Source organism: Schistocerca americana, chromosome 2, assembly GCF_021461395.2.
Source record: "Schistocerca americana isolate TAMUIC-IGC-003095 chromosome 2, iqSchAmer2.1, whole genome shotgun sequence".
Lineage (NCBI taxonomy): Eukaryota > Metazoa > Arthropoda > Insecta > Orthoptera > Acrididae > Schistocerca > Schistocerca americana.
Genome location: NC_060120.1, coordinates 393,829,697 through 393,857,453, shown reverse-complemented (window position 1 = coordinate 393,857,453; position 27,757 = coordinate 393,829,697). Strand labels below are relative to the sequence as shown.

Here is a 27,757-nt window from a genome sequence, read left to right as displayed (position 1 = left end):
GGCCAGTGTGAATTGGCCTTAATTGTAACAACTATAAAATTTTTAAAATATTATGTATGATATATCATTATGATAACAATCAATGTAATAGCCACTGACTACATCTATACACTGTAAATTGTACCACGGCTGAATAAATAAATAAATAAATCAAGTCCACTGTTCTGAATGGCTAAATTGCAATAGGCACTAGTTTTTTCCCCCTGGCATTTGGGGAATTTCCATTATAGGAAGTAATTCTAATGTCTTGGACTAGGTAATTTTCCGGCCTTCTACTGGATAATTAAATACTCATCTATGCCTTCGATGTTTTGTTTTGCCGTCTGATATACTCTCACAAATCAGAGATACTATTTCTCCTGGACGGCAGACTATCACGAAACCATGCTTTGAAGCAATGGTGAATATAGTGGATGCGCAATAGATGCAAAAATATCATGGCAGCTGGCTATACGGATTTGAGGCAAAAATTGCAGCTGAAACAGAAAAGTTTGAAATCTCAGCAAAAAGAAAAGAAGTCAGTTTTGTCATTTCACTTACCTCTTTAAGATATTCTTGAATGTAACTGTAACGATGTAGTTGATTTGTTGTTATACTGAATACTTCCAGCAGTCGGCTTAATTTAGTTTTGCGAGTTGCTGTAACTAACGCATTACACTGTTCGTGACTGTATGTAATATAGCGTGTTCTGTCGTAGAAGCAACAGATTCGGTGGTATATTTTGCGCTTAAACTATGTACAGTAGTGCAAAATAATATTCCTTAATAGTTGTTTAAAAATGGTTGACATTTACGGTTGGAAAGAAGTATTGATGAAGTTGTGGGCCATAAATTCAGTCGAGTACATTACATCGAAGGGAACAGCGTTTACGAGACTTGTCAGGCTTTAAAAAAACTCGCTTGTTGTTGCGGGCAAGTTTAAGTAAAAGTGAATTTTTCTTTTATATGAAATCTGTTTCGCCAGCAATCGACTGCTGTAACCAGTAGTAGTAATGCCAAAAATGTAGTTGTTACTATGTCAATGAGAAATGTTTTCGCATAAATTTGTTTTAAACTGCAATGTTAAATTATGTGGGACTCTGAAAGGAGACACGGACTACATTGTGAGCAACAGTAGTTGTGTGAAACGTTTTCAGTTGGTGACTTTTTCACATTTTTTAAGTATTTATGACCTAAAACGCATATAAATATTTGTGTTTTTATGGATTTTCAACGGCTTGCAAGAGTGGTGATACCACTTGTTCCTTTTTGCAGATATATTAGCCCATCATATCATTACTCACCATACAATGTGGATGAAAATTTAGTGCTCTTGAAGCAAATTCATACAGGGATTCAGCAGAGAAGATTGTTTGATAATGATCAGTGCACTGCCATTGAAAATAAAATTGATGAAGTGGTCGAATTGGCAGACAAAGGAAAGTACAAACCCTGTACTGTTGACAGGGCACCATTACGGAACAAGTGAGTATGAAGTGTGCAATACATCTTGTTGTGAATATACCTTTAATTCACTTTAATAAGTTTCGCTGAGTGCAGTTTGGTAGTTGACATTTATTGTAAAATTCCTCATGCAGTACCTGCCATCTAATTTTCCATTTCGTGTAACTGGGGATAGAGGAATGACTGTTTTATTCAAATTTTAAAAGTGTTCTAGTTGGAATATGGAAAAGATTGTATCTGCTTTCCTGGTTTGAAGATCATTAATACTGCCTTTCTTTCATTGTCCGGTGTTTTGTGAAAACTTCCTGAAAGGACAATTTGTGGATTGTCAGTATCCGTCAATATATTGGAGCTTACTTATAACCTTATGTACAGTTGATTGTCACAAATTCCTTCATTTTTAGTTCTTAGTTACTTGTGTAACAATTTAGTTTACAGTTAGAAATCATTATGCACTTAAGCCGATAAATCAATACAATCAGACTTAGCTAATAGATGCCTTCGTGTTCAGTGTGTTTATATACTGATGAATGAAACTGTATTATTAGTTGCATATACTGTGAAGTGGGTGTCACCTCATTGTGATCTTAATCACAGGGAACAGTTAACAAGAGAACAATATGGCTACAGTAATGTTGGCATCCTGGTGTAATTTTGAAAGCTGAGGTTGGTTGTAACTGGAAACAGTCGACTGTTATTCCAAAGTAGAAACAGCTATTTACATCCTTTTAAAATGAATAGTTAATATGTAATGTTTTTGGACATTTTAGGTTAGCACAAAGGTACAGTCTTAGGAAGACTAGGCTGGATATTTGCTCATCTTTTCTCTATTTCAACATAGTCATGGAAACAAAAGATCGTGAAAGGCAGAAGATGAGAAGCAGCTAGATATAGGCAAAGTGATAAGAAAAAAAAAAATCAAAATGATGTGAGCAGTTAAGAAATGGGAAAAGAAATAAAGTTTGGAGGAGCAAGTCAAGATAGATGAGGAACAAACTAAGTTGTAAATAAATTACCGTCAGCTCGACAGAAGTGTGGGCTGTGTAGATGCCCATATTGTGGTAGCATTTGGGAGTGAAAATTCAAATTATCTGAATGGTAAAATGAAGTTATCTGTTTCTACTATTACATTCAATAGCATATTAATTTTCTTTTAAGTCCTTTAGGTGACAAATATTTGTTTTTCAGCATAACAATGAAATACAGGCCAGTAATCCTTTTTGGGAATAACAGTGAGTAAACCTGTGCTAAGTGTATTGTGTGTCTACCATGAGGAATGGGGTGATAAATATTTGTACCAAAGAATCAGAAGAAAATCAGTTACACATCATAATTTTAAGCGTATATCGAAAGTATAGGCAAATGGGAAATGGAGGTGGTGTATTGGTTGCAGTAGACAAAAGTTTCATCCACAGAGATAGAAATGGAAGCTGAATGTGAGATTGTTTGGGCAAGACTCAGTATCAGGGATGGGCATAAAATGATTGGATCCCTCCATTGCCCACTGGACTCATCTCCTGATGTAACCGGAAACTTTGGAGAAAACCTCAGTTCACTTGTACATAAGTTCCCCAGTTGTACTGTAATCGTTAATGGAGACTTTAATCATCCAACAATAAATTGGGAAAATTACCGTTTTGTTAGTGGTGGGCGTGATGATGAGTAATCCTGTGAAACATTGCTGAATGCCTTCTCTGAAAACAGAGTGTTCAGAACCCCACTCATGATGGAAATGTATTGGATCTAATGGTGAAAAATAGACCTGACCTCTTTGAGGATTTCCACAGGGCAGGAGCATGTAGGAGAATTGTGGCTCAGGTGTAAAAGAATAGTTGACCATGCAATGGATAGATATGTACCCAGTAGAATAGTTCATAATGGGAGGGAACCCCCATAGTATATAGGCACTGTAAAGAAACTTCTAAACAAACAGAGATCACTATGTAATAGATATAAAACAAAGTGTAGTGCTGTAGATAGAGATATGCTGAATGAAACATGTTTGTCAAAGAGAGCAATGCATGATGCCATCAATGAATACCATAGTACAATATTGCCAATTGACACATCACAATATCCAAAGAAATTCTGGACGTATGTAAAGGTTGTTAGTGGCACCAAAGTTAGCATCCAGTCCTAACGAATGAGACAGAAACTGAAAATTGAGGGTAGCAAAGCAAAAGCTGAAATGCTCAACTCCATTGTTCCTTTACAAAGAAGAATTGCCACAATTGAATCCCCAAACCACTGAAAAGTTGACTGAAATAAGTAATAGTGCCAGGGTGTTGAGAAACAGCTGAAATTGTTAAAATTGAACAAAGCTCCAGGCTCCGGTGGAATCCCTTTCAGATTCTATACCAAATTTATGGCTGAGTTGGCCCTTCTTACTATAATCTATTGTAGATCCCTTGAACAAAAAACTGTGCCCAGTTCTTGGAAAAAAGCACAGGCCACCCCTGTCTACAAGAAGGGCAGTAGAAGTGATCCACGAAACTACTGTCCAATACCCTTGACATCAATTTGTTGTAGAATCTTAGAACATATTCTGAGCTCAAACACAATGACGTATCTTGGACAGAATGACATACTGAAAGCTATGGCTCAAGGCAGCCAATTAGATGCAGTGTTTCTTGATTTTTGAAAAGCATTTGACTGAGTACCGCACCTATGTTTATTCTCAAAAGTGCAGTCTTATGGGATACGAAGCGATATTTGTGACTGGATTGAGGACCTTTGATAGGGAGGACACAGCATGTTATCTTGGATGGAGAGTCATCGTCAGATGTAGAAGTAACTTTGTGTTTGTCCGACGGAAGTGTGTTGAGATCTTTGCTGTTCATGCTGTATATTGATGACCTTGCAGACAATATTAATAGTAAAATCAGGCTTTTTGCAGATAGTGCAGTTATCTGTAATGGACTACTGAGAGAGACTGCATAAGTATTCAGTCAGATCTTTGTGATTTCAACATGGTGTAGAGATTGGCAACTTGCTCTAAATGTTTAGAAAAGTGAAATTGTGCACTTCACAAAACCAAAAAGCATAGTATCCTATGACTATTATATCAATGAGTCACTGTGCATTTGGCCAACTCATACAAATACCTGGGTATAATATTTTAATATTTCGTACGGATATGAAATGGAATGATCACATAGTTTGTCATGGGTAAAACAGGTGGTAGATGTTGGTTTATTGGTAGAATACGGTAGAAGTGCAATCAGTCTGCAAAAGAGATTGCTTACAACTCACTTGTGCGTATCATCCTAGAATATTGCTCACTTGTGTGGGACCCGTACCAGACAGAACTAACAGGGGATGTTGAACATATACAGAGAAGGGCAGTATGAATGGTCACAGGTTTGCTCAGTGTGTGGAAGAGTGTTTTAGAGATACTGAAGGAACTGCACTGGCAGACTCTTCAAGACAGAAATAAAGTATCCCGAGAAAGTCTATTCACAAAGTTTCAAGAACCGGCTTTATATGATTACTCTAGGGATATATTGCATCCCCCTGTGCATTGCTCACACAGGGGTCATGAGGATAAGATTAGAAAAATTTCTGCATGCACAGAGGTATTCAGTCAGTCCTTCTTCCCACACTTAGTTGAACTGGAAGAAACCATATATTTACCAGTGTCACTTATAGGGTTAATTACTGATACAAGCCCCCAGCTCAGTGTATTTTGTGTGCACTTCTGTTTTGCATAAAATGTCAGCAGGATACTATCTTGTATTCTAGAACCTGAAGATGCTGAACACTGTCAGCCCCTCTTCACCATGAGCTCTGTGAATTCTGTTCTCGCAGTGTGTCTCAAGAGTAGTGATTTTTGTGCAGTTGCCTACATAACATTGTTGGTATAGGGTGAGGCAGAAAGGACGGACGTTTTTAGAACAGCTAGTATTCAGGTCAGGCCGTCGGAGTGGGTGGGGGGGGGGGGGGGGGGGGGGCGATATGGTAACGTAATCGGTAGCTCCTGCCATTTTGTTTAGTCAAGGCTGTGGACTCTGCAACATCATGTGTTTAGCTACGATAGTTTTGTGCGCAATAGTGAGTCTGTTGTTGCAGTGCGGCGTGAGTTTCGCGATTTCAATCTCGCTAGACATGATAGTATTCCCACTCGTAACACCATTTTATGTTGGGTAGAATCATTTCAAACATGAGGAACAGTTATGAACAAAAACCTCCAGGAGCACTTTGCGCAGTTCAGACACAAGAAAATGTGGAAAGAGTTCGGCAAGCCATACTCTGTAGTCCTGGCCGATCTGCTAGAAGACACTTGGCTGAGCTGCGCCTCAGTAATCGCTCGGTAAGGCATATTTTGCATACTAACCTAAAATTTAATTCCTACAAAATGGCCGTTGTGCAGAAATTAAACCCAATGGATTATGAACAGTGGGTAAATTTTGCCTGAGAAATGGAGGCCATATTTGAGCAAAATGACAACATTATTTTGCTTATCAGATATGAAGCTCATTGCCATTTGAATGGAATGGTAAATCAGCAGAACTGTTGTTATTGGGCCAGTGAAAACCCAAAAGTGCTGCTTGAGAAACCATTACATAGTACCAAGGTGACTGTTTGGTGTGCTGTGACAGGTACAGATGTTATTGGTCCATACTTTTTCCAAGACAAGAACGGAACACTGTAACCGTAACCTCTGAACGATATAGAGAGGTGATCACTGAATTCTTCCTACCTGAATTAAGAACAACACGTATTTCCTATCCAGTGAGTTTGGTTTCAGCAGGATGGAGCTACAGCTCACATGGGAAGATTGACTATGGAAGCAATTAAGACTATTTTTCGTGGTAGAGTTATTTCCCGGTTCGGGGACATTCATTGGCCTCCTCATTCCCCTGACCTATCCATGTGTGACTACTTTTTGTGGGATTACTTCAGATCACGTTTGTGCATAAACCACGTCCACTTGTAGAATTGAAGGAAGCTGTTCGTGTTGAAATCGTCCAAATAGACAGAGGCATGTTGCAGATAGTTGAAACCAACTTCAGAGAGCGCCTTGAGAAGTGCATTGCTGAAACTGGCTGTCACCTGGGAGACATTGTTTTCAAGCATTAATTTTGTTAAATGGCAACATTGAGTGTTATTCTGTAATTAAAAATTGTTTTGAAGCACTCCTAATGATGTATTGTTCATCTGAAAACCGTTCATCTTTTATGCCTCACCCTGTACAAACACATAAGGGAAAAAAGGATAGCCCATGTGATGCATGTATCATCTCAGTTTTAGTAGGTTAGCAAAAATATTTTGGATTCTTCCCATACCAGCAGCTCTTGGGTATGCAGTGGCTCATCTCTCGTGGTGTTATCTGCTGGTAAGAACATCCAGCCAATAGAGGGGAGCTCATCTTGGTGGTACTTCCATGAAATTAAATAATACACATATTAAAAAAAAAAAGTTTTGTGTCACCTCGGTTTTGAGAGTTCCAGAACCTGTACAGAAAATTGGAAGCATGATTTCCGCCCCTTTTATTGCTCATGAAAACCACATATTGCATGTCGTACCACCATACAGCGAGACCTTCAGAGGTGGTGGTCCAGATTGCTGTACACACTGGTACCTCTTAATACCCAGTAGCATGTCCTCTTGCATTGATGCATGCCTGTATTCATCGTGGCATACTATCCACAAGTTCATCAAGGCACTGCTGGTCCAGACTGTCCCACTCCCAACGGCAATTCGTCGTAGATCCTTCAGAGTGGTTGGAGGATCACGTCGTCCATAAACAGCTCTTTTCAATCTATCCCAGCCATGTTCAATAGGGTTCATGTCTGGAGAACATGCTGGCCACTCTAGTCGAGCGACGTCGTTACCCTGGAGGAAGTCTTTCACAATACGTGCACGATGGGGGTGCGAAATGTCGTCCATGAAGACGAATGCTTCACCAATATGCTGCCGATATGGTTGCACTATCTGTCGGAGGATGGCATTCACGTATCATACAACCATTACAATGCCTTCCATGACCACCAGTGGCGTACGTCGGCCCCACATAATGCCACCCCAAAACAACAGGGAACCTCCACCTTGCTGCACCTGCTGGACAGTGTGTCAAGGCATTCAGCCTGACCAGGTTGCCTCCAAACACATCTCCGATGGTTGGTTGAAGAGAAAGTGATGCTAATCCTGAGCAGTTCATTGGCATGTTGTTTGGCCCATCTGTACCGTGCTGCATGGTGTCTTGGTTGCAAAGATGGACCTTGCCGTGGATGTCGGGAGTGAAGTGGCGCATCATACAGCCTATTGTGCACAGTTTGAGTCATAACATGATATCCTGTGGCTGCACGAAAAGCATTATTCAACATGGTGGCGTTGCTGTCAGGGTTCCTCCGAGCCATAATCGGTAGGTAGCAGTCATCCTCTGCAGTAGTAGCCCTTGGGTGGCCTGAGTGAGGCATGTCGTCAATAGTTGCTGTCTCTCTTGTATCTCCTCTATGTCCGAACAACATTGCTTCGGTTCACTCAGAGGTGCCTGAACACTTCCCTTGTTGAGAGCCCTTCCTGGCACAAAGTAACAATGTGGACGCGAACGAAACGCGGTATCGACCGTCTAGGCGTGGTTGAAGTACAGACAACACTATCCGTGTACCTCCTTCCTGTTGGAATGACTAGAACTGATCGGCTGTCGGATCCCTTCTGTGTAATATGCGCTGCTTGTGCTTCGTTATTTACATCTTTGGTCGAGTTTAGTGACATCTCTGAACAGTCAAAGGGACTGTGTCTGTGATATCCACAGCCAACGTCTACCTTCAGGAGTTCTGGGAACTGGGGTGATGCAAAACATTTTTTTGAAGTGTGTATAATATTAATGTTAGTAAAAGCACAAAAGGTTTCCAATTTAGAGTTGTTGCCGTGGAAACAGTGCGTAAGAAGCAAGTGCCAAGTGTCTAGAACCAGCCTATTTCAAACAATCATTTTACTGGTTGAGATGGATACACCACATATATTTTTTTCTAAATTACAGGTAAGGGGGCTGTAACCCACAACAGATTGAAATACATCACACTCAAAATTTTGTTAAGGGCATTGTCTGTCGTAAAATAGTGAAAATTGAACCCAGAGAATTGCAGGAAAGGAAAGTGAATGTGGTTTTCACAGAGATCACAAAAATTGAAGAAGTTAAATTGTTCGTTAAAGAAAATTGAATTTATTTATTTATTTATTTTTTTTTCCAATTCCGCCTGGAAGGCGGCGAGTGGGTCTTCTGCTGTAAATTGAAGGGTAGGCCAAATGTAGGAAGCTAGGAGGAGCAGGTGAGGTGGAACATGAAATATGGTTTCCCGGCTATTACACAAGTTGAAAATATGGTCACTATTTTTTTATAAACTTAAATTTGCCATATTTCATGACAGTACCTTTTCCATTAGACGTTTGCAAGCAAATATAAGTCTTGGCTTCAGTTGTCTAAGTATGATTCCACAATGCGTCTATGTCGGCTGCAGAAAATGACGTGGTTCAGCGTGTTTCTCTCATTTTGGTGTTTCAAATACAGTTTCTTCAAATGTAGTTTCTTCTTTTCAGATAATACAAAAATAATAGTTAACATAATTCAAAATTATTTATGACTGCGACCTTCACATTGTTCTTCCGTCAACACACACCAAGAGTTAGCTTCCAACTCGGACTGACTATAGTCAAAGACTACTCCAACGTCAAAGATATTTTACACAATCAGTTTCTTTGCTATTCTTCGATACATTTTCTAATAGTAATCAATATGCTTTTACTCTCAAAAACAGAAGTAAATTAACATATAATAAGACAAATTATAATAAATTCTGACAAAAATATAAGAAAACATTTTCAATTCAGTATCGACAAATACGGTAAAAAAATAACATCTCCCAGATCCATTACAAACACATGGTACTGCAATTAAGTGGTTTCAGTATAGCTCAACACGATACTTGAGTACATCAATTGTACTTAACTTTGGCTGAGATTAGCACGTAGGGGCGGAGCCGCACAGACATCAACGCTGTCAGCTACTAGTAGTTGGACAAGCCATCACTGAAGTAACAAAGTCCATAATGGCTAGCTCCCTATGAAGTAGAAACTAAGTTGCTTGGTCATCAGCTCGGAATCAAATGGGCTGAATCCAGAGTGGCGCTTGTAGAGATGCACAGCGCCGGCTAGAGGGCACTGTCGTCGGTTTCGTAGTGCCAACCCATGAACTTGCACCTATGCCGTAGCATCGTAGCTATCGATACCACGTCCCTCCCCTCTGAAACGACGCACCGTTGTTGAGTAGGGCTTCCGATGGCAGTTGGAGGGACCAGGGGTGGCGTAACTGAGGGGGCGGTTAGAGGAACTACCGGGGCGCACTGACCACTCGCGTCCCCTAATTGCTTGCGAGGGGGCGAGGAAAATGCCCCGTGGAAAACCTGCCCAGGCTGAGCACCGCCCCTGGGTATGCTGGGATGAGGAGGCGGAGCAGCGATCTCCGTGGGTGGCAGCGTGACGGCAGCCTCCGCGTCCATCGGTTCCGGCACCGCAGAGGAACACGACTGCAGCTGGAGGTGGGGCCATGGGGCTGGCAAGAGGTGCCCATCCATTGCAGGTGACCTGACCTGCAGTGACAACGATGGCAGGCTTGCCCATGATGGAGCCTCCGTCGGTGGAGTCATGGGCTGAGGCGGTAGATGCCGCGAAGCCTCCAATTCTGCCAGAAAACAACCAGTGGCAGAAAACCAAGAATGGCACAAACGGATCTGGTTCTGGTGTCGCTTGACAGTGCTGGAGGGACCAGAAGTGACAAATAAGGCGCGCCCAAGCTGGCGAAGAATGCGCCCCTGCTCCCAGCGCTGCCTGCCAGAGAAAACGCGATAGAACACCAAATCTGCAGCGCCAAGCCAGAACGAGGCGAAGCAGCAGGAGTGCATGGCGGCGGGTGCAAAAGCTGCAGGAGCGACCGGTGGGCACGGCCATGTAGCAATTCCGTTGGGGAATGGATGCCGCACGTCTGGGAACAATGTGAAGCAAGGAAAGGCCAAAGCGCATGCTCACGAGAGTGCGAGGCGCGCAACTTGCTCATCTGTGGCTTCAATGTATGTACAAAACATTCAGCCTCACCGTTCGACTGGGGATGGTACGGGGCTGAGGTCAGATGGCGAATGCCATTTGCAGCACAGATCGCTTCAAACTCGGAGGACACAAATTGGGGGCCATTGTTGGAGACAATAACTTAAGGTCCTTAATACAGAAAATAGGCGTCAAAGCCCGAATAGTACTCGCAGATATAGTAGAAGACGTAGGCACAACAAAAGGAAAGTTGCTGTACGCATCAATAACTATCAGCCAGTGTGTGTCCCAGAAAGGACCCGCAAAATCAATATGAATGTGCTGCCAAGGCGCAGTGGGAGTTGGCCACGGAAATAAGTGTTGGCGGGGAGCAGATTGATGCTCCGCACGAGAGTGACAATTAGCAAGCAAATTCTCAATTTGTGTATCAATGCCGACCCAAGTGCAGTGACGACGCACTAAATGCTTCGTCTGCACAATACCCCAATGACCAGCGTGCAGCAATCGGAGGATTTCAGACTCCAACGAACAAGGTACAACCACACAAGACTGATCATTGTGAGTTCATAACAAGATAACACCGTGGTGTACAGACAAGTTGTGACGTTGCGCAAAGTAACGTCGAATGAGTGGATCACGAATCTGCATAGCAGATGGAAGCCATTGAGTACGAAGATACTGCAAAAGAATCTGCAAAGAAGTATTGGCGGCTGTCGTGGAAGCAATGCGACGAAAGTCCACCGGAAAACCATCAGCTGATTTCCTTATTTTGCGAATCAATAAACATGCAGGACAGTTCAGAAGAATCAAACACCTCGTCAGGACCGATAGGCAGACGAGACAAAGCATCAGCATTGCCATGCTGGGCCGTAGGCTGAAACAAGGTTTTGTAATTGTAGTAAGACAAAAACAAAGACCAACATTGCAACTTTTGTGCATTATGGGCTGGAACTGGCTCTGGAACGATGACGTCAAAGGCTTATGGTCAGTGACCGAATAGAACTTTTGACCGTACAAAAAAATCATGAAACTTCGTCACTCCATATACAATAGCTAAAGCTTCTTTCTTGATTTGAGAATAGTTTTGCTGGGCAGAATTGAGCAACTTAGACCCAAAAGCAATCGGGCGATCGACAGAATTAATGCAGTGCGAGAGAACCGCTCCAATGCCGTGAGAAGATGCATCGACAGCCAAAACAATTGGTTTGGAGGGATCGAAAGGAATCCAACAGTGATCACTCAACAAAGCAGACTTGAGCTTGTGGAAAGCAGCGTCAAACTCCAAAGACCACACACAAGGAACGTTTTTGTGCCGAATGCAATGCAAAAGTGCTGCAGTCTGCGCTGCATTTGGTATAAACCAACTATAATATGTAGTTTTGCCCAATGCAGACTGAAGTTCTTTAAAGTGCGTGGGTGCTGGCATGTCTCTAATCACACTGAGATGTGACGGCGAGGGGTGGATACCCTGACCGTTAATCATATGTCCTAAATACTGAATCTCAGTTTGAAAATATTTGCAGTTGTCTCTGTTACACTTTAGTCCTGCCTGCAAAAGTACAGTAAATAAAGCAAGCAAATTCTCCAAATGTTCGCCAGGGGTGCGACCTGATACAACTATATCGTCCAGATAATTGGAACAACCAGGGAAAGTGGCACACAACTTTTGCAAATAAGACTGAAAAATAGCAGGAGCTGAAGCACAACCGAATGGAAGGCAGTGAAACTTAAACACTCCAAGGTGGGTGTTGATCACAAAATAGTGCTGCGACTGTTCGTCGAGTGGAATCTGGAAGTATGCGTCCCGCAAGTCAATCGTGGAAAAGAATTTTCCCGCACCAAGCTTATCAAAAATGTCTTCAGGACGCGGTAAGGGAAACATTGCTATTACTGTCTGGGGAATTACTGTAGACTTAGTCAGCACAAATACGGAGACGACTGTTTGGTTTCTTCACACACACTATAGGGGAAGCCCAATGCGAAGCAGAAACAGGTTCAGTGACACCACTGTCTTGCAAATGCACAAGTTCAGCAGCTACGGCATCACCCAGTGCGTGTGGTACCGGGCTTGCGCGACGGAAAACAGGCATGGCATTGTCTTTAACTACAACATGCGCTGCAAAGTCTGTGGATCAACCAAGGCCATCACAAAAGAGTTCAGCAAAATCATCGTATAGTGCGGCAACACAGTCTGCATGGTCACTAGCATTGCCTGAATTGTGAGGCCAAAAAGTTCAAATGCCTCCATGCCAAACATGTTTGTAGCATCACTAGAGCGGAGCACATGGAAAGACACTATACGTATCGTTGCACCATACGTGGCTTGCAAACTATACATGCCGAGCACTGAGATTTCCTGTCCAGTAAATGCAGCCAGCGTGGAATGTGGATGACGAAGCGGGGGCGAACCAAGCAAGTCATACGTTGATTTGTTCAGTAAAGAAAACTGATGCACCAGTGTCCAGCTGCATTCGAACAGAACGTCCACAAATGTTCAAAGTCACAAAAAGTTTTCTCTCATGTTGCTGAATGCGAGAGGAAGTGTCTGGAAAAACTCGAGTCACACAATGAGCTGCAGAAGCACGTGAAGCAGAAGGCTTTGAATAAATGGCATTAACGTCCATAGGCTGATGTGAATTATGAGCATGGCGGTTTACATTGCAGTGACACCCACGTGAGTCATGTGAACGGGAGACTAGTTGGGAATTAGAGATTCTCTTACTACACAAAGCTTGCACATGTTCTTTCTTATTACAAAAATAACACTGTGCTTGACGGGATGGGCAACTGTCCCGCAATTGGGCACGAAAGCAGTGCGGACAGTATTTCAGTTTGTGAGTAGGTGCCTGATGGGAAACTTGTTTACTTGCACGCGAGCGGTGTGGCTTGCCGTGCTGGGGCTGGGCGGGAGGGCACGTGTTGTGCCGTGCTAACAGTACACACACCCGGGGCCACGTTGAACGTGGAATTAGCCATGTCTAATATATCTTTTCTGTCTAGCAAGTCCACTACTTCCTGCAAAGATGGGTTTTTAAATCTGAGGATTTGTTCACAGATGCAGTGATCCGCCACATTCAGTGCAATAGCGTCTCTAATGATTATATCCGCATATGAGCGTCCACACGGGCAATTAAAGTCACAATCAGAAGTTAGACCCTGAAGGTTCGCTAACCAAGATTTATTGGACTGATTACAGCCGCGCCGGAGACAAAAGAATTTGTAGTGTGCAGCTACCACATTTACACTGTCACAGAAGTGGGAGTTCAAAGCATCAAGCACTTCATCATAAGTTTTAGTTTTTGGGCAGGTGGTGGGAAACAGTTTTACAAGCACATGGTATAACACAACACCCATGTTGGCAATGAAAAAGGCAAGCCGCTCTGTACCTGGTATGTTGTATGCTGCGAAGTGTGCCTCTAGCTGGGCAATGTATTCTGGCCAGCATTCAGTGTCAAGATTGAAGGCGCAAAATGGCGGCGCTGGAGGTGTCGGCAGTGGTACTGGTGGCGGCGGCGAAGGTGCCGAAGTAACTGCAGTTTGTACTGTGACTAGTCAATTTATTGCAGCAAGCAGCTGCGTCATTTGCTGAGCCTGAAAATTTACAAGATTGGACAGCGAACCCTGTTCCTGTGGCGAAGCCATGGTTTACACAAATGAAAGTCTTATAGCAAATAGGGGAAGCATTCATACGCAGACGCACACAGGCAAAGGGACAAAACTAAAGCAGCACTTTTTGTATCCCACCTGGAAGGCAGCGGGTGGATCTGCTCCTGTAAACTGAAAGGTAGGCCAAATGTAGGAAGCTAGGAGGAGCAGGTGATGTAGAACCCGTGGTACTGCAATTAAAAGTGGTTTTAGTATATCTCAACACGATACTTTAGTACATCAATTGTACTTAACTTTGGATGAGATGAGCATGTAGGTGCGAAGTCGCACAGGCATCAACGCTAACTGCTACTAGTAGTTGGACAAACTATCATTGAAGTAACTGAAGCAACAAAGTCTGTAATGGCTAGCCCCGTATAAAGTAGAAACTAAGTTGCTTGGTCTTTGGCTCTGAATCAGATGGGCTGAATCCAGAGTGGCGCTCATAGAGCTGCACAGCGGGCCTAGAAGGCGCTGTCATCGGTTTCGTAGTGCCAACCTACGAACTTGCACCTATGCCGTGGCATCGTAACTATCGATACCACAGTTTCAGGTCTCCGTTGCACAGTCGTATTGCAGCAAGGTAGATCTACTGTAATTGGGTTTGTGTGTCAAATGTTGAGTTTTTGTAAGTGTCAAAATTTTGGATATTCAACTATTGCTTAAAGAGCTCAAATTTCCTGTTGCATAGTGTGTGTGTGTGTGTGTGTGTGTGTGTGTGTGTGTGTGAGAGAGAGAGAGAGAGAGAGAGAGAGAGAGAGAGAGAGAGAGAGAGAGAGAGAGAATGAATATGCTTGTACACATTCAAATAAAATTATTAACTACCTAGGTGGTCATCCAGTATGGAACAGAAATTGCCCTCTCTGTTGAGAAGAATGTGTTCTGAAGCTTAGTATCAACAGGAAAATAAATTTTACTGAAGTAAAATAGCATGCAAGACAATGTAGATTCTAGCATATACTGAAATCCCTTACGTTCGCTGACATAGGGATTTTGAGGATTAGATTAGAATAATTACTACATGTAGGATGCATTCAATCACTCATTCTTTCTGCGCTCGTTTAAGGAACAGGAAGAAAACCCTAATAACTGGTACAATATGGGACGTACCATTTGCACTCACCTCACAATGGTTTGCAGATTATGAATATAGATTTGAATGTAGATCCTCTTTTCATAGTAATCCTCTAGTAAGGAAAAGAAATTTAGCAAAAAGTAGTTCCAATAAAACCACTTGATTTAAGAAACCCTCATAGACCTAATCAAGTGACTCCCCTAGTCATTCCTTTGTATTTGAGACTTAAAAGCACCTCATGTGGTTTGGCAATCGAATCCCACCTTCATTAAGGGTAGAGTTCCAGATAACTTCATTTCATAACAAATCATTCCCCTCTACAGGGTTGTATAGTAGTGTTCAGCTACTGACTCAAAGTTCTGTTAACCCCTGTGTTACAACTGTTGCTTAATGGGAAGTAAATACTGATCTTTCCTCAAGTTACTGCATACCAGTTTTGATGTGCTGCCCAAAAAAGAACAAAGCAAGCTGCTTAGAGTGAACTGGACACAGTAGGCTACTGTCATCATCGTGGGTTTCTTTATGCTTCCAGTGTTGCGTAGCTGTATTAAATGTTGATTGACCATATCACTGATATTTCCGTATTAGAGCCCTCAATGCAATTTAGAATGCAAACTTTCCCATAGTGAAAAAATAAATGTCACTCTTCAGTTGAAGACAGTTTAAAGTTTGGTGATACTGCAAAGATTAAAGTCCATGCAATAGGGACAGAACCATACAGCTTTTTAGGTAACAAGGGAAAAACCCTGACAAATATTAGGAGAATTGGAAAAGTACATAGTGAGAGTTCCTCAATGCTATCAATTGAGTCACAAGAGAATTTGTTAAAGACAGGTAAACACCTAAGGTTATTTCAATTTCATTACCTGCCATTACAGATAGAATCTAGTTACTACACACACCAAAAAAATGTTTTGCATTACTCCAGTTCCCAGAACTCCTGAAGATAGATGTTGACTGTGGATGTTCTATCACAGAGACAGTCCCTTTGACTGTTCAGAGATGTCACTAAACCTGACCAAAGATGTAAACAACCATGCATGAGGAGAGCCTACTAGACGGATGCGGTTCGACAGCCGATCAGTTCCAGTCATTCCACCAGGAAGGAGGTACACGGCCAGTGAAAAAACATTGGTTAGTTCCCATTACAGACGAAATTATGTTCAAAGTGGAATTTAACGTGCCCAATCGACAGAGCGATCCTTAATTAGTGAAGTGTGATGTTCGTTTTATCAGTGTGTATTAACAGGGGCAGTACAACACAAAGAATTACCAGTACTCCAGCAGTGACAGAACAGTCCTGAGCTGTGCTGGCTCTACCACCATGATCAGCACTACTCAGCTGCTGCTGGAGTTCTGATAATTCCTCATATTTTACTGTTACGGTTGACGTTGCAACAAAACGAATACTGCGCAATGGTAATGTGGGACCGTTCTATTGAATGAAACACACAATTCTGATTTAAAAATCATTTTGTTTGTATTGGGAAACACTGTCACTCTCCATTGATGCTGGACGCTGTGAAACGTGACCAGTGGAATTTGTTTGAGATGACTTCAGCTACATGTTGTAAAATCGAATTTCCAAATATCTGCCGAAACCCCAGAGAAAATGCACCCATAGGAGAGATATCCATTGTATGTAAATAAGTGTTTCCCTTGCATCTAACTCGACAGGAAGTGGCCAAAATGTATAGGTATTAAATACACCCTTGTGTATAAGAGGAATTTTTAATACGCAACTTAAATGTTACTAGCAGTGAACACACAAACGTCAATTACTTTACACAACTGTTAACCATTGTCCACTGTAAATGCTATTGGGAGTCTCTTACCTTTGTCACCTTTCGTCAGCTCCAGATATTTGCTACTTGCACAGGATTAATTAGATGCAGCTGTAAAATACCTTTTTGTGCATTTACAATTACTATAATTAGCAGATCAGTTCCTGTTCAAGCTCATTAAAAATAGACATTAGCTTCTCATTGATGAGTCAATGCTATTCCTAGATTGTATTGTATGTTAACAGAGGCTTTCATTCCTTATGTAATGATCTGTCCATTTCTCTCTTTAGAAATTCCTGTATAATCAAAACTCATTAAGGTGGCTTTTACTGTTGTAACTTGCTCCCTAGTTAATCTAACACATCAAAGTTTGCTTTAAAATAAGATGTGCCATCTTCATCTAAAGTACCAGATAATACCTTATTGATTGAAAAAAAAAGAAAAAATTCAATAATTCATGTGTGGGATTGACAGGAATTTTGTAAGTTGTAAGTGGGCCATTTCATGCCAAGTGGCCTAATTTCAGGAAAAGTCCCCACAGGACCAACACAGATTTTGTCACATATGTTCCCATTGAAAATGTGTAAAGTTTTACTTTTGCCAATATAATAATTGCAGAAATATAGTCATTTGTTTGTCCTCAAAGCACAGGTGTTTACGGAGCACCTGAGTTTTCGGCAGCTTTGAGACATATCTTGTCCAGCAATATTCTTGAAAGAAAAAGAACTTAACCTTCCTGTACAACTTTTTGCCCTCTGTTAAGTGAAATAATAAAAAGAAATATTCTTTGGGCAACTTTCATATCAGTATTTTGAAACAAATTAGCCAGAAAAGATAGATGCTGGAGAAAAAGTGAAGCTTAGCTTTTTATATCTCCAGAACTAATTACGGGATAAACTTGAAACTTTGCATGTGATAACCTACCAATGCAAAGTCTTAGAAAATAAAATTTCGTTCTCCTATTGCTTTCCAGTTGTTTGAAAATTGAGGTCATAGTTGACAGTTTTTGTAAAAATGCCAAAAATGATTATTGTTAGCCAACTTTTACAATCTTCTATAAATTCTTTTAAACCATTTCCATTAGAAAGACCCTGTTCTAAAGGAAAAAAACTAGATTTTATTTTACAATGCAAACATATAAAGCCATAAGAAAATATGATGGTGGAGGCACACTGAATATGCACCCATATTCTGCTGGTACTCAAATTAAATTGGACATCTTTTATTATGTTCAATATATTGCATTTATTTATGTAAAAGTGGTGGACTGCAAATTTGAAGGTAGTTTAAACAATCTGTGCAGCTGCTGTTATGCAACAATTTTACTACTATGATCTCCAGCACCTTGATAATGCACAGTTAAATTCGGAGTGTGTAAATATGAAAAGGAAAGTTGTTGCTCACTGTATAGCGGAGATGCTGAGTCACAAATAGGCACAACAAAAAGACTGTCATAAATATTGGCCGAGAAGGCTGTTGTGAGAACACACACACACACACACACACACACACACACTGATGGTAGTAGCAACTGGGTGGGGGTAAGGTGGAGGCTGGGCCGGGGAGTGGGAGAGATAGTAAAGTAGGGTGGATGACAGTGAAGTGCTGCTGGGGAGCACGCAGGGACGAGGTGGAAAGAGGTTAGGACAGCTAGGTGCAGTCAGGAGGTTAGGAGGAGGGCAGGGGAGAAGTGGGGGGGGGGGGGGGGGTAGTGGAAAAGGGGAGAAGTAAAAAGGCTGGATGTGTTGGCGAAATGAGGGTTGTGTAGTGCTGGAATGCGAACAGGGAAAGGGCTGGATGGGTGAGGACAGTGACTAACAGTTAAGGCCAGGAGGGTTATGGGAACGTAGGATATATTACAGGGAGAGTTCCCACCTGCACAATTCAGGAAAGCTGGTGTTGGTGGGAAGGTCCATGTGGCACAGGCTGTGAAGCAGTCATTGAAATGGAGGATGTTGTGTTGTGCAGCGTGCTCAGCAACGAGGTGGACCATTTTTTTCTTGGCCACAGTTTGTCAGTGGCCATTCATGTGGACAGACAGCTTGTTGATTGTCATGCCCACATAGAATACTGCTGAGCTTGTAGATCACATGACTGGTTTCACAGGTAGCTCTGCCTTTGACGGGATAGGTGATGTTAGTGACTGGTTTGGAGTAGGTAGTGGTGAGAGGATGTATGGGACCGGTCTTGCATCTAGGTCTATTACAAGGATATGAGCCATGAGGTAAGGAGGTTGGGAGCAGGGGTTGTGTAGGGATGGATGAGTGTATTGTGTAGGTTCGGTGGACAGTAGAATAACACTGTGAGGGGGGGTGGGAAGGATAGGGGCTGGGCATTTCTCATTTGAGGGTGTGACAAGAGGTAGTCACAACCCTGGTGGAAAATGTAAGTCAGTTGCTCCAGCCCTAGATGGTATTAAGTTACAGCGGGAATGCTTCTCTGAGGCTGAATGGTGAGATTTTGGAAGACTGAAAGATACGGCATGGGATATGTACCACATGTCACTGCAGATGCAGCAACCACAGATGGCTAGTGTATATGGAAGGGACTTCTTGGTATGGAATAGGTGGCAGCTGTCCAAGTGGAGGTGTTGCTGGTGTTAGTAGGTTTGATATGGGCAGAGGCACTGATGTACTCATCTTTGAGGTGGAGGCCAACATCAAGGAAGGTGGCTTGTTGGGTTAAGTACAACCAGTTGAAGCAGATGGGGGAGAACTGTTGAGGTTCTGGAGGAATGTGGATAGGATGTCCTCACTCACCCTCGATCCTAATCACAAAGATGTCATCAGTGAACCTGAACCAAGTGAGGGGCTTAGGATTCTGGGTGTTTAGGAAGGATTCCTCTAGATAGCCCATGAATAGCTTGGCGCAGGATGGTGCCATGTGGGTGCCTAAAGCTGTACTCTGAATTTTCTGTAGGCAATGGCTTCAAAGGAGAAATAATTATGGGTGAGGATATAGTTGGACACGGTGTCTAGGAAGGAGGTTGTTGGTTTGGAATCCGTCGAGCGTTGGGAAAAAGTGTCCAATAGCGGTAAGGCCATGGGCATTAGGGATGTTTGTGTAAAGGGAGGTGGCATCAACAGTGACAAGCAGGGCCCATGTCATAAAGGGACAGGAAATGTGGAGAGTCGGTGGAGGACACAACGTGCACGACATTACTAATACTTGCTTCTACCTGTTTGTTTTGCAACATGCTGTACCAACAAGTTTTCCCACCTTATTTAAAAATCTCTGCAGTCTGTGCTGCCTTCTGCACTGCCTCTCTGCTCGCAACGCCTTCCAGCCATGCAATTCTTGGCACCAGCAAAGCCCCTGCAGGCACACAGCTCCAATTACGTTATCTGCTTCCTCGTAGTTGGCAGACTCCTCCAGCAAGTCTGTCGGCTGGTGTCACTGCCTCCCTCTCTGTAACACTTGGCTCTCATGTCTGTCTGCCTACTTACCTCCCTTGTAGTCAAACCCTTGCCATTCATGGATCTTCCCACCTATCGAAAGACCTCACACTGCCCGCTCTTTGTCAGCCTGCTTCCCGCATAATCAAATCCATGCTATAACTAATTTCATGAAATCACAACTTCGTCAAAAATTTCCCTAACCCAGAAAACTAATTATGGGAAGGGCACTCCTTTAAGACCTGCCCAGTGAATTTATTGTGTGCACAACTTCTAATGGATAACACATTTTTTTAGGCTCTAGTCATAGATCCTAAAGAGATTTGCACAATAATTTATGTGACAGGAAGGTGTCTGACAAAAACATTCTTACATTTGGATAGTGTAGCTCAGTGTCGTTTGAACTGTTGGCGAGAGAGCACTTCAAATTCGTGCTGCTAAAAAGCTGAGTATACCATTTGTTTGTTACATATTTTTACAAGCTTCAAACAGGAATGAGTGCAGTAATGGATAGGAACTGTGATTGCTGTGCACAGATGCGAGCTGAGTTGGTGACCCTTCGCTCACAACTCCAGGCTGCGTTGGCTTCCGTCACACAGTTTGAGGCTGCTGCCAAGGAGCATCACTGTGGGGAAGGGGGGGGGGGGGGAGTCGGATGCAGTGATGCAAGGAACATCAAGCACATCCCATGTGTTCCCTGGTCAGTCCACTGCTGTGGCCGCCCCGGGAACTGCCTGCACTGAGGTTGACTCCTCACCCGTGGGGGAGTGGGAGGTGATTCCAAAGTCTGGCAGGCAGTGAAAAACTTTCGAAGGGCCCCATAGTAGGGCCTCCCTGGTTTGTTTGACGAACAAGTTTTGTGCATTATCTGTGGCTGACGATGTCTATGAGCCAGATGCAGTCGTCCACCCTGTTCCAGCGAAAGCTTCTCGGCCCACGAGGTCTGGGCATTCAGAGGGTGGGATTGCTGGTAGTTGGGAGCTCCAACATTACGCGCATGATGGGGTCCCTTAGGAACATGGTTGCTGAGGAGGAGGAGGAGGAGGAGAAGGAAGCCAGTGTGCACTCCGTGTGCATACCGTGAGGAGTCATTCCGGATGTGGAAGGGTGCTTCTGGATGCCATGAAGAGTGCAATGTGCAGCCAACTACAGGTGGTGGCTCATGTCAGTACCAATGATGTGTGTTGCTTTGGATCGGAGGAAATTCTCTCTGATTTCAGGCGGCTAGTGGAAATGGTGAAGACTGCCAGTCTTGCGTGTGAGGTTAAGGCAGAGCTCACCATCTGCAGCATCGTCGATAGAACCAACTGTGGTCCTTCGGTGCAGAGCCGAGTGGAGGATCTGAATCGGGTCAGGAGTCCACTACACACAGGAAGCGGTGAAACAGGTAGCGGGGGCTATGTGGAAGGGACTGGGCAGTTTTTTAGGTTAGAGGGTCTCAGAGAACCACAGAAACGGCGTCTGTCTAAAAGAGGACAGGTAAAACACAGTAAGGTAGTTGCAGAAACGATTGGTATTGTAGTTGTAAATTGTCGTAGCTGTGTTGGGAAAGAACCAGAGCTCCAAGCACTAATAGAAAGCGCTGAAGCTCAAATAGTTATAGGTACAGGAAGTTGCCTAAAGCCGGAAATAAGTTCAGCCGAAATTCTGTCAAACAATCTAACAGTGTTCAGAAAGGATAGATTAAATACAGTTGGTGGTGGAGTATTTATTGCTGTCGGAAGTAGTTTGCCTTGAAGCGAAATTGAAGTAGATAGTTCGTGCGTAGTAGTATGGGTAGAGGTTATACTTGACAGTGAGAATAAACTATTAATTGAATTGTTTTAGCAACCCCCCCCCCCCCCCCCCCCCCCCCCACCACCACCACCACCAACTTGGAAGATACAGTTGCTGAAAGTTCAAAGAAAACTTGAGTTTCAAATATGTAGCCCACTCATACAATTATAGTCGGTGGTGACTTCAATGTACCCTCAATATGCTGGAAAAATTATATGTTTAAAGTTGGTGGCAGGCATAAAAGTCATCTGAAATTGTACTGAATGCTTTCACGGAAAATTATTTTGAACAATTAGTTCATGAGCTCACATGAAGCGTAAATGGTTGAGAAAGCATACTTGACGTCTGTAACAAATAGTCCTGGACGAATAGTAAGTATCATGATGAATACAGGAATTAGTGACCAAAAGGCAGTTGCTGAATGCTGTAACACCCACAACCATCAAAAAGGAACGCAAAGTTCATCTATTTAAAAAAGCTGATAAAAATGCTCTTAGTGCCTTTTTAAGAGACAGTCTTCACTCCTTCCGATCTGATCATTAAGCGTAGAAAATTTGTGGAATGATTTCAAAGAGATAGTGTCGACAGCAGTTCAGAGATATATACCACTTAAATTAATAAGTGATGGTACTGACCCCCATGGTACACAAAATGTGTTAGATCGCTGTAGCAGAAGCACCGAAAAAAGCATGCCAAATTTAAAATAACGCGAAATCCCCAAGACTGGCAAAGTTTTATGGAAGTTCTAAATACAGCGCGTACTTCAATGCGAGGTGCTTTTAATAATTTCCATAACGAAACTCTGTCTCGAAATCTGGCAGAAAACCCAGAGAGATTCTGGTCATACATAAAGTGCACCAGTGGCAAGATTTCAATCAATACCTTCACTGCGCGATAACAACGGTGAAGTCACTGATGACAGTGCCGCAAAAGCAGAATTATTAAACATGGTTTTCCGAAATGCGTTCATCGAAGAAGATGAAGCAAATATTCCTTAATTCCAATGATGAACAACTGCCAGGATGGCAAACATAGAAGTAGGTATCCTCGGTGTTGCAAAGCAGCTTAAATCACTTAATAAAAGCAAGGTTTCTGGTCCAGATTGTATACCAGTCAGATTCCTCTGAGTATGCTGATACAATAGCTCCATATTTAGCAATTATATACAACCATTCGCTTACAGAAAGATCTGTACCTAAAGACTGGAAAATCGCTCAAGTTACACCAATACCCAAAAAGGGAAGTAGGAGTAATCTTTCGAATTACAGGCCCATATCACTAACGTCAATTTGCAGTAGGGTTTTGGAACATATTCTGTATTCGAACATTATGATGTACGATTTATTGACACATAGTCAGCACGGATTCAGAAAATATCGTTCTTGCGAAACACAACTAGCTCTTTATACTCGTGAAGTAACGAGTGCAATCAACAGCAGATGCCAAATTGATTCCATATTTTTAGATTTCCAGAAGGCTTTCGACACAGTTCCTCACAAGCATCTTCTAGCCAAACTGCATGCCTATGGAATATCGCCTCAGTTGTGCGACTGGACTTTTGATTTCCCTTCAGAAAGGTTACAGTTCGTAGTAACAGATGGAAAGTCATAGAGTAAAACAGAAGTAATATCCAGCATTCCACAAGGAAGTGTTATAGGCCATCTGTTGCTCCTGATCTATATTAACAACATAGGAGACAATCTCAGCAGCTGTGTTAGATTGTTTGCAGATGATGCTGTCATTTACCGTCTTGTGATGTCATCAGATGACCAATACAAATTGCAAAATGATTTAGATAAGGTATCTGTATGGTGCGAAAAGTGGCAGTTGACCCTGAGTAAAGAAAAACGTGAACTGAGGGAGTACAATTACAAATAACCTAAATTGAAACGATCACATAGATAATGTTGTGGGTAGAGCAAACCAAAGGCTACGATTCAATGGCAGAACACTTAGAGGTTGCAACAGGTCTACTAAACAGAATGCTTACACCACGCTTGTCTGCCCTATTCTGGAGTATTGCTGTGCGGTGTGGGATCCGCAGCAGGTGGGACTGACGGATGACATCGGAAGAGTACAAAGAAGGGCAGCTCATTTTGTATTATCTCGAAATAGGGGAGATAGTGCCACAGACATGATACGTGAATTGGAGTGGCAATAATTAAAACGACAGGATCTCCTCATGAAATTTCAATCACCAGTTTTCTCCTCCGATTGCGAAAACATTCTGTTGGCACCCACCTACATAGGGAGAAATGATCATCACAATAAAATAAATCAGGGCTCGCACAGAAAAATTTAAGTGCTTGTTTCTCCCGCGTGCCGTTTGAGAATGGAACTATAGATAGAGAGCTTGAAGGTGGTTCATTGAACGCTCTGCCAGGCACTTTATTGTGAATAGCATAGTAATCATGTAGATGTAGATTCAAAAGCTCCAATTTATTCATTAATACATGGCCGATCATGACTCATGAAAAGGAAACAGTCAAACAGTTGACTATTATTATCTGTATGAAAAGTCATATTAGTGATTATATGGATAGCAGTCTTACTCGACTGCTGAGAAAACACCCTGTTAACTCTTAAAACGATAGTCTGAAACTCAATTTCAAAACTCTTTATTTCTTGACGGAAAACAGTGGCTAGAAGCTCGGTGACAAACTGAAAGATTCATACATTCGACACATGTACGTTGAACCTAAGACAGATGACCACATATAATTCCATCAGTGCAGAATAAGAATGATGTATCTTGTGGATTCTGGTACGAATGCTCGTCATAATTTAATTTACATGCGCTGCGATGAATGCCACTCTTATCCAGGCTTTCTTGAGAAGGTGAAGGCACATTGATACTCTTGGGATGTCTCGACAGCACCAGTTCCACGAAGTCCAGCTGGGGCCCCAGTCTCCCCTCCCAGGAAAGTGCCATTTTCTGTAACATTCTCCATTCACCATGTCACAACTCCAGTGCACTGTCTTCTCCTGCACACAAAAAACATTAAGAAACTAGCAAGTCCATCAGCATATTAAAGAAGAAAAATGGAGCTACATAGACAACTGTACTGCTGGTCACTGTGGTCAAAGAACTTCAGTAAAGACACTCTCAATGCAGTCCCATTATTATCATACTCTTAATTATGCATCCCATCTCAACTGAAATGAAAAAGGCATGCAAAATTGCCTGCCATGTTTTGCCTTCACAGCCCATCAATCGTTGTCGTCTTTCTGCACCTCAAGACATGTGCCACACCTCATCTCAGTCTTAATTCTCCCAGTACAGTGTAGAGGCTGTGGCTTCCTGATAGCCTACATCTGACAATAGGGATGCCTAATTTGTGCCAACACCACAGAATAGGGGTGCTTACTTTTATTCAGCCCCACACTTGGCACCAAATAATTGTCTGCAGTGACCTGCAAGCGTATCAGGCTGTGAGCAAACACTATTTTCCAACTGTGAAGTAGCTTGTCCAACTCATAGTCCTGGTGCCTGCAAATAAGAGTTGAAAATATTTGTGGAGGAAACTGTGGGAAAAGGATGAGGAGTTCTGATAAATAACTGAAACTGAACAACCATGTAGGATGGGAAACTACTCTCAAATCTCAAGAGGTGCTAATGCACTGACTGTATGTTGTGCAATCCTGCATGTACCATGTGCAGCTAAGTGCCACGAGAAACTGCCCTGTCATCGGGCTGAGTAAAATCACGTACACATATGACCAACAGGCGGCACTTGGTGTGCTCAGGTGGCAAATCAGAGCCAATGAAGCAGTTGTCCATGGTTGCAGTTCAGACTGTAGACAGTAACATCAAAATGTTCGCAGTGTTCTGGCCTCGTCTAGTGTAGACTCCAGGTCGAATGTTCATTGGCTTAGTAGCGACTTGTTGTGTCTTTCAAAAAGGTGTGTATTATTTTGTTTAAAAACACTAGAGTATGGAATGGAATACAGAGACAACATTAAAGCTGATAGGAGTTTTATCATGAATGAGAATGTTTATGGGATCCTACAAACTGTGAAAAAAAACTGAAAAGATGAGATGCTTACAGGGAGATAAGTGAGCTGTTAGAAAGTAATGTAAGTGGTGTGGAAAAAATGTGGGTCATTTTGGCATCCTTTTTTTTTGTGTGTGAATGACAAAGAAAAACAAACAAAACTGGAAATGACCATTAATTTTTCTGCAGCTCTCCTAAAAGAAGTGTCTTCTTAGGAAATTTAAGGCTTACACGTAATTCAGTAACAATATGTAGATTTCATTTGGAAAAAATTATCAAATTTCATATACTCCAAATCAGCTTTAAGGCCAGACAATTTAGTCCCACCACACTGTTCCCTTCTTTTTAAAACAGAGGTCATCCATTGTCATCATTTCTTCCTCTTCTTTTCCTAATGATCGTCTCCTTGCAGTAAAATAAATCCTGCACATGTGATAACTCTAAATCTTCTTCTTTCCTCATGATGTCTGCCGGTAAAATTGCAATTAAAACACTACTTTATAAGAATAACAAAATGAGAACAATGTTGGCAAGTTATCAGAGCCAACTGTGATTCTGCTTGGCCAGATCCCTCAGCCCCAACCCCTATAGTGAGGATGAGTGGCCAAATGCCAATGCAGTGGCGATAAACGTTCAGCTGAATCCATTGGCTGCAGTTCATTGGCCTAGTCTGTACATGGCTTAACACAGGTTGTGCATCAGAGCCAAAGTGGGATCAGAATCTGCAGCAGTGCCAATGCTGGTTTTGCTGGTTTTTATAAAGGCTTGCATGATGCATCTCCCAAGCAGTTGTGCACTTCGCTCATCTCTCTGTTCCTTCCAGACGCTTGTCTGCAACCGGTTGCCTGGCCCGCAGTATTGTGACTGCAAAAGCAGTCTCTTGTGCATACTAGCATACTTGCAGATTTGAGGTTACTCTTTTACCCACACACAGTAAGCAACATTATAACTCTGGCTATTCGCACCTGAGTACCTCACGCGATTCATTCGCGACTCTCTTCAGCAGTCTTTACTCCTATGTACAATTGCTTTTTTCAGCTGATGAATCAAGTGCTACAAAGTTTTGCCTGAGGTTGTAGTAAGTTCACAAATTGTAAACTGCAGTCAGTCATTGGTCAGAGATGTAATCCACATCTGTAGACTGTCAATTCCCAGCTACCCCATCACATGGCGTATGGTGCCAATTCAAGCAATCACATTTATCAGTTTCACGCAATGCAGAGCGACGAAAGTTGCAGTATTGACACTGTCTTAACTTTAAACATGTAGTAATTACTATTGCAGTTACCTGTGAGTATCAGCATCATAGTAGTCTTTTATCTGCTAAGTGGTTATTACTTTGGACATTCATATCTGTGCAGCCCTTTAAGCATAAGTTTGCAGAGAAACAGTTGTTAAGTGTACATCATTTAATCAGATTGATGGCTTTGCAACAAAATAAACTGTCCTTTTTCGAAACATAATCATGTTTTGAAACAGGCCTGTCTTCGGTATTTGTGGAATTAAATTTATATTGCAGTAGTGTTTCATTGTATTTTCTCTGTTGTGCATACAAAGGCACTTTGTCTGTAGTTTTATCAGCATACAGCTGTTACAGGATACA

At 42.3% G+C, this 27,757-nt stretch overlaps 1 protein-coding gene across 1 annotated transcript in view; it reads left to right on the top strand.

Moving 5' to 3' along the window:
• The first annotated feature begins 348 nt into the window (after window positions 1–348).
• LOC124594781 (RNA demethylase ALKBH5-like) overlaps window positions 349–27,757 on the top strand; it is a 115,448-nt gene continuing 88,039 nt past the window's right edge. Inside the window, exons 1-2 of the mRNA XM_047133188.1 lie at window positions 349–517; window positions 1,254–1,463. Coding sequence (XP_046989144.1) covers window positions 414–517; window positions 1,254–1,463 — 314 coding nt within the window. The 5' untranslated portion in view covers window positions 349–413. The remainder of the gene's footprint in view (window positions 518–1,253; window positions 1,464–27,757) is intronic.